The sequence below is a fragment of the Phragmites australis genome, chromosome 13 (assembly GCF_958298935.1).
Source record: "Phragmites australis chromosome 13, lpPhrAust1.1, whole genome shotgun sequence".
NCBI classification, from domain to species: Eukaryota; Viridiplantae; Streptophyta; class Magnoliopsida; order Poales; family Poaceae; genus Phragmites; species Phragmites australis.
The window spans coordinates 14216409-14224804 of NC_084933.1; the positions used below are offsets into that span (position 1 = coordinate 14216409).

General features: G+C 41.0%; 1 protein-coding gene across 1 annotated transcript; it reads right to left on the minus strand.

Annotated features, from left to right (window-relative positions):
• Positions 1-3920: 3920 nt before the first annotated feature.
• On the minus strand, positions 3921-8187 carry LOC133888566 (uncharacterized). Its single transcript, XM_062328857.1, has 3 exons — positions 7625-8187; positions 4362-4475; positions 3921-4235 (listed from the first exon to the last, which is right to left on the minus strand). Exons 1-3 carry the CDS (start codon positions 7722-7724, stop codon positions 4189-4191), a joined length of 261 nt encoding a protein of 86 aa, XP_062184841.1. The 5' UTR covers positions 7725-8187; the 3' UTR covers positions 3921-4188.
• Positions 8188-8396: the final 209 nt, after the last annotated feature.

Here is an 8396-nt window from a genome sequence, read left to right on the forward strand (position 1 = left end):
GCCTTGACAGCAGCTACTTGGACACTTGTAGGCTTGAGGAGATCCTCGAGCGTCGCCCAAGGATCAACAGTTGGGTCGATGCTAGGGTCTCAGCTTTGTTGTCTTGCATGCTTGTTTTAGGTGCATTCGTGGGAGGTTTCTCTACTTGAGGAAAAGACAGCGATGTCACTGGGGAAGATGGAGACAACTGGTCGATTGGATCACTTGTCGTTTGCTCTTTGGACTTCTCCATGGAGGGTGGTCTGCATTTAACAGGGTGAGGAAGGAAAAAGAAGGTCACAAGCCAAGATAAGTATTCGACTCAAACCTCTTGGTCGTTGGAATGTGTGAAACAATGTTTGACTTTTGCCTCTTGATGGTTACTTTCTTCTTCATCATACCAGCAAGTGGGGGTGGTTGTGTTGAGGGGATGACCTGGGAGTCCAACGAGGCTAAGTAAGCCATTGCCTACAAAAAAAAATCAACCCACAATGACTTGTCATCATTCTGGACTTATTGAGTAAATCCTCAGAGTAATGACCAATGTAAGGAGGACAACTTAATACAAGTTACCTCTATTACTGAGTCATTAGGTGTGGCAGTTCCTCGAGGAGGCGATTATGGTGATGCACCAGCCGATCCCTATAGTAAGGCCCTCCATATAGACTGGGCGTCAGTTGGAATATGCTTGATAGTCAGGATAGTAGATGGATAAACGATCGTCTAAAGATTCAATTTCAGTACCAACTGGCTTTTTCCCCTTATTGCTAGCGCCACAGGAGGAAGTATCCACTTGAGGGGTGGTGGGTCGGATGGCGAGGACGATCTCTTGGATCGAATAGACCCTTCGGCCTCTTGACCAGTCGGCACTTTCCCCTTGTTGCTAGCGCCAGAGGAGGAAGTATCCTCTTGGTGAAAGGCTGGAGCCTAGAATCAAAGAGACGAGTCAGGTCGAAGCAAGCAATCAATACTTTTTTTCTCAATCCAAGTAAATTCTCACTCATGGTTGAGGATTCTTGAGGGAGTAGGGCTGAACAAGGCATGGTTGCACCTCTTCAGAAAACAATTTGCTCAATCAAGCATCAGTGTCCTGCAGGGACAAGGCTAAAGAAAAAAGGTGTCACTCGAGAGAGCTTGATTGCAGTTATAGAAGCAGCAAAATGCTAACTAAATCTTACATCCGGCCACATCCTAGGAGCTATTGTTATCTCCAGCATAGTCCCAAGCAAAGCGATCCCGCACTTTCAAGGGGCTTGACCTTCGACTAATGAAGTCTTTGGCCACATGCCACTTGGTCAAACCACTATGCCTAAATTGGCCAATCTTCTTGACGTAGTGTGCAGTGTGGTCAAGCTCGTGGTGCTTCTGCGACCAGGATGGATTTGGGTGAGGTTGAAGTCACTTATAGACTAAGGGAGAGGTGACCGGGTCGGGGTTGGAGACATAAAACCAATTCTTCTTCCAATCTTTCTACTAGGAGGAAATTAACGCAACCGGGATATAGGAATTCTTCATGCCATTTCACAGTTGGAAACCACAACCTCTGACATATTTATTTTCAATATTCCTTTTCAAATGATAGAAATAATGGAACAAATTTAAGCTCGGTGTGATAACGAGGAAGGCTTCACACAGGTGGACAAATACGCTAAGCATGGTGATCGAGTTCGGATTTAAATGGTGGAGCTCAATTTGGTGATGGTCGAGTATGTTGAGAAGAAACTTGGAAGGGGGACATTGAAATCACAATAGAAAAATGATTCAAACACCAATATTTCATGATCAAATTGTCAGGATGGGAATTCCTCACCCGACGTTGGCCTCCAGTTGGCCAGCTCGCGAGGAGGGACGATTCCTTCGCCTTCAAGTTCCTGGAGCTTCAATTCTTGCATCGTCGAGATCACGTAGCCCTCAGTTAGGAGCTTCATCTCATCTAGTTACTTAGGAGAGGCGTCGGTAGCCTTCAAGTTGGATTCTTTCTCAGACAAGGAAGGAGAAGTGGCATTCGCAGAAGGGCTGGAGGCTATGGGATGACATTTCTATGCGACAACACGTGTTTGGGCAAAGGAAGGTGAGAGCTTGAAGTAGGAGACTGGCGGCGAGAGGAAGAATGATAGCTACAATCCAAGTTTGTACAAATAAATAGTCTGGTAATTAACATTTACTTTGGTAACCACTCCCGTTACTATGGTGCCTCGTTCGGTGTGAAAGACGGGACGATGGCGTTATGCGAATCATTGCACGACCATTCAAGTGCATTAAATGCCATCCAATGGTTCAAATTTCAGATATTTCTTTTTAACTCTACTCAGAGATAAATGTCGAGAAGTCAAGATTTCAAGCCTTTCTTGAGTCTCGAGTGCGGATAATGACAAAGTGCTCGACCCAATAGTGTTTCCACTCGATACTCGGGATAGGATATTCTTTGCTCTATTCTTTCAACTGTAAGTTGGATCTACCTTGCTCGACCTGGCTTAGACCTGGCATTATTCAAGTATGTGCTTGTAGAAATCCTCATTACTAAGTAGAGTTAGAGAGGTTATTGTCGAATATCTAACTATAGGGTACATATGTATAAGGAATACACCATATGCAGACAGGGTATATCGTAGACCTGATGGAAAACTCCAAATCTTACGGATCTGAATATGCGGAACCTGATATACTCAGAGATCACGAAAACTTATATTAGGAAGGTCTCGATTATCCAAGCTGGATTTGACTATCTTACATTGACCGACAAGATGAAAAACTCCCAATTGACTATGGCTAAGGCGACGCCATGATGCCTTTATAAGGCGGGGACCCTGACTCCCAGAGAAACAACTCACGGATCAACGCCTACACAACTCAACGCAAGCATCAAGGCCCTAGCTTTTGGAGATACTCGGCGAGTTCAACCCTAGATAAGTTTATATCAGATCTACTCTATTTTAATAAGTCTAGCCACCTTACTTGTACTTGAGACAATCCATATATAACACCATCCACACATGATGTAGAGTATTACTCCAAATCGGGATCTCGAACTTGTATACATCGTGTATCTTATTTTCTATTCCATCGCTGATCTCGATGATATCTTAGTTCAATTACAGATTTATTATCAGGAACTAATCTTCAACCGCATGAATCATATAAACTAACTCCATCTGCTTCATGACTCTGTCCTTCCCTATTGTCATTTCTAGTTTTCTACATGTTTTCCTGTGCCCAGTCGGCCGTTTTGTTTGTGATTATGTTTTCGGAGATACTAGTATGCAAGTATTATTTCCCATGACCTTTTTGTGTGAATTGGAGTTCATTGCTCCAACAAATATCCAGACAGATGTTGCAATAAAATTCACTTTTCAGTGTGATGTGATTTTTGTTGAGCAGTATGGCAAACAAAAGGTGAGGAAGAACAGATGCAAGCATAGAAAAGACCCGAAATACGCACGGATGAACGACAAAGGTGAAACATCAATAATGGATGCACAGCGTTGTAGTGTCATATGAATTGATCCAACTGCTGAGGTTGATGAATTCAGAGTACAGGTACAACACACATCGCTGGAAACACTATAGACCTTATCGCAACCCTGAACACCGAATCTTCGCCACAAATAATTTGGAAGCTGAATGCCTGTTACATCAAAATGGCATCAGAAAAAATCTCTATCAGCGTGCAGAAGAAAATAGTTACCTCCACACACAGATACGAGACTGAGGCACCAAGCAGGTTACAGGCCGTCAAGCCGCATGAGCGGACGTGTTCCACTTGGTTTATGCGCCTTGGGCAGGAGCCCACTTAACGGTGACGCAGAATCAGAACAGGAGGCAATCCCATATGTCTATGGTTAAGATAATCCAACATTGAGGGGGTATAAAGTTGTGTCTTCATCGTTTCAAAAAAAAAAGTGCCGCGATTAATAATGATGAAAAGCCAATAATGCAAAAGGTAAGGAGCCAACTAACACAATGCTAGAAACACAAATCTTATCCATATCCCTAAAGACCAAACATCTTCACCACAAATATATGGAAGCTAAATGCCGGTTACATCAAAATAGTATCTGATAAGTCTATCAATTTGCAATACATTTCTATTTCCCAACTTCCTCCAGACAGCAGGTACAAGATTGAAAGGTAGCATCGAGTCAGAGATCACAACCAATCAAGTTAACGACTTTGAAGTTACAGAACATGGAGGACAGGGCTCCACTTGGTTTATGCGCCATCAGTATGGGTCCTCTTCGTGGTGCTGATGTATAAAACTGTATTCATGCGGGCAAATATCAGAATACATACACCTAAACAGTGATAACACAATGGGAACGGTAAAAGAATATGCTAGGGGGAAGAAACATGGACAGAGTTTCATTTTGAAATCCAGTACATACCATTGTTGCCTCTAATGAACGCATCACCATATTTATTCTTCAGTTGCCCATTAACATACTCTTCAGTTTGCTCCATAGCAATATTCATGTATCCGTCCAGACAAGCCAAAATACCTGGTTATCAGAAACATTTGACCAAAAGAAAGTTAGTAAAACTGGTAATCAATAAGCTTGTCTAAAAGAACCATGGCATTACATGTTAGCAGAGTCATGAAATGTTATTTTTCCTTAACAGCGTTTGATGTAACATATAGCTATCATGTGCAGTAACTATCATCGAACAAGGACACACTACAGAGTCAAATGGAGGAAACAAAATGAATTTGGCATGCAAACATGTGCCGACACTGGAAAACATTTTATCATATTTACTATAAAAATCTGCGCATATAGGTTTACACCCAAGCATGGCCATTACACAGGAATATAAATTGCAATAAGTGATGCTTGGCATTTGTCAAGCAGTAGTAAGAAGAAAATTATTTTGCAAGAGATATTTGTTATATAAATGATACCCATAAGAGAAAGTAGAGTGTGATGAATTATTGTAAGGTCCAAAAATTCATAAAATGAATTATTATACACTGTAAAGTGTGTAGTGACAAGTAAATAGTGTACACAGTTTTGTTTGGACAAGTAAACAGAGCATGTATAAGCTGTTGAAGAAGCTTACTAGCTTGAATAATAAAATGGCACAAGTAAGGGTATCCAATGCTTTACCTATCACTTTGCTTTGCATATTTTCAGTTGATACAGTTATTTTAACTCCAACAGTCTTACTGATAAATAGCAGGAATTCTACAAAATCAATGTGAAATAATAAAATATACTTGTCTTATTGACCTATTTTCTACAGAATGGTGATTATCAAACTCTTCATATACCCCAAATGCTAACAGTCACATGATAAATGGGCATTGCTAATGATTAAGGCACTGAAGTCTAAGGACAGTTAACTATTTCTTTATTAAGATGGTTAGCATAAATAAATACACTCCATGACAAGTCAAGTAAGTGTTACTGCCATACCATCGCATGGCCTAAATGCATCTTGGTGTCAGTATAATTTATATGAAAATGGTCACCTAATCTAAGGCAGCACAACATTATGCTTCCAGGAGACTGCTCCTGGACATAGACATAGGGCATTCTATCATTAAGGAAATGAACAGGTCAATGAGATAGTACTCTCCCTTTATCTTGTTTGATACCTCATATAATATAGATTCATCAAAAGAAACAATGAGTCCAAACCCACACATTTGAATATTGCACCTTGGGCTACCAATATACTAGCTCTTTCCACTGATATATCTAATACCAGTGTAATGTTCACCTCTAGGGTTCTTCATTGTTCTGCAAGTAAACTAAATTGGGGTGTCTACAGTAAACTAAATTGGGGTGTCTACAACTATTGGTATGCACAATTCTTACATAGGCCCTGTTTGGCACAACTTATTGCTGGCTTCTGCTTCTCTGAAGCTATAAACTGAAACAAATAGGCTGGTCTATTGCTAGCTTTTGAAAAGCTGAAAAGCTGACTTCTGATGAAATAAACTAAAAGCTGATAAGCTGACTGAGAGTGATTTTTCTGAAAGGCTGATGTGCTGCGAACTTAAAAATTTCTTATAAAAGCAACAGCTTTTGGCATAAGCCATAAACAGCTTTCAGCAAAAGCTCATAAGTTTCAGTTGTGCCAAACAGGACCATAATTTAACAGGATGAAACATATATAGGGACAATGCCAACACGAAGACTCAGTTCTTGTTCCTAACCATCCGCTCCACGTGATATGTAATAACCAGAGGGTTGGGGATTAGCTACTCCCGTGTGGATGATCCCCACACATGCGATAACTTGCTTATAATGTAAATTGGTGTAATGATATTGCACATTACATACTCCCTCCAGTCACAAATAAGTGTCGTTGTCAACTGTTTTAAACTTCGGTTATAAATTTCTTTATATTTATTAAGTTTGGATATTTGAAAATGATACGGGTAGATTCGTCTCGAAAGGTAATTTCATGATAATATACTTTTGCTATGTCTTATCAATATATTACAAGAAAAGGTAGTAGTTAAAATTGTATTTTAGGGACCGTGTCGATGTCCAAAATGACACTTATTTGTGACTGGAGGAAGTAATTCTTAAGTTGCATGTCTAGTAAAACAATTTGTACTTTTTAAATAAACGTATTACAACCTATAACGTGTCAAAACATACAACATTCTAGTAATGGCTGTTACAAAAATTTGCAAGCTAGCGATCTGAATGGGATCTGGTAGAGGCAGAGGAGAGGAGGAGGGAATGCGCGGACTGCTGACATTGGAGAGACCAGAGGATCATCACCATCATGCAGGAACGAGGAGTTCAAGGAAGTTCTATCCGCGGTTAAGGCTTAGTTAATTGCTAGTTGTGGTTGGGGACTGCAGGTGGGTTTCTGAGTTGGGTCTTGGCTGGTTTGGTTTGCGAAGTTGAAATTGCATATGAGCTTTGGGCTGTTGAGCGCCTGGACCATCAAAGCACGAAAATACAGGAGTATGGACTAGATCTCTAATGAATAGACTGAGATCAACTTGTTGAAGTGACCCAAGCTTTGTGTAGGCTTGAGATCAAACCGAGCATGAATTGAGCCTCGCTCTAGTAGCTTGTGGAGTCCAGACTTTATGACAGCCCAATAAGCACCTCCTCTGCAGATATAAAAAACCTAGTTTGTTTTCTTCTATGTTTGCTCAATCAAATGACAACTTTCTATGGTTCATATAAACGGACAACCCCACAAATTAAAATTTGATTCAGCATGATAGTTTACCACCCTGGGACCTTTCTGTAACCAGAATGTAACTAGTAAAACTTAAACAGTACATTAGTAACATTGTGATAATGCTCCTGTGTTTCTGAAGATCTAAGGTCACGAAAATATTAACTGTGAGAATTTAGCAATTCTCATCGATAACTCAATCCCACGTTCGCCAGTCTAACTCACAGATTAAAAAAAAAAAACCTAAAAGGGCATCTCGAATACTCCAAGAATTATTGGCATCACTGGAGTTGTGACTTGTGAGTGTGCTCGAGGCGTTTCCAGTAACCCCAATTTACCTTACCCAAAGCCCGAATTGGGGGAATCTGCTAGGTTCTGCACGCAACACCCACCCCCCCCCCCCCCCAAAAAAAACACAATGTTTTCAGATTCACCAGCGCTTCCTAGGGTTCTAGGGTTTGGGCTGAGCGGTGTAGAAACGCGAGAGAAAGAGCGATACCTCTGTAATCGACGCCGGAGTTGAGCTTGACGACGACGGGGCGGCCCCTGATCGACTTGAGGAAGTCCGATGGCGTCTTCACCGCGCCGCCGCTGCTCATCTCTCTCGTGTCGATGGGTGGTGGGTGCGAGCGTTTGGTGGGTTTTTTGGTTCTTGGGCCTGCGTCGTCGGCTTTGGGCCTATTTGAGCTCGTCACGGAAGAGGAGTTGAGTGGACCGAGGCTGATCGGAGCCGTAAGTTTACGATCCAACGCTAAGCATGAGGCTGGGAGCTTAATCGAAGTACTCTGCTCTGATAAAGGTTAAACCGACACGACTTGGAAATCATTGATCTCACATTGCAATTGATATAGACTAGCTGAGTGTCCGTATGTTATAACGAAATCTAAATAAACTAGATAACATGTTTTGAATCACACAATCTATTTCACTCAAAAAAGATACATTTAGAAGAACCCTGTATTAAGGTTGTTAATGTTATAGTGACAAGCTCTTCAACTTTGGTTTTAATCTTTCATATTTATAGTCTCATATATTTTGATTACAGGTTTTATTAGAATAAGGTCGTGAAGTCACTTGAGCAATGATGAGAAATCAGGACGACATATCTATTAGTGCAAATTATGATAGCAGTGCACATTAGGAGAAACCATTTCAGCAACAAATAAGAGACTAAGCACTGTTTAAAAAATCATGATGTGGCTGTGTGTACCTTGATGAATTTCAAGCAACCTCAACAAAAATCATGATGCAGCTGCTTCGTACCTTAACGA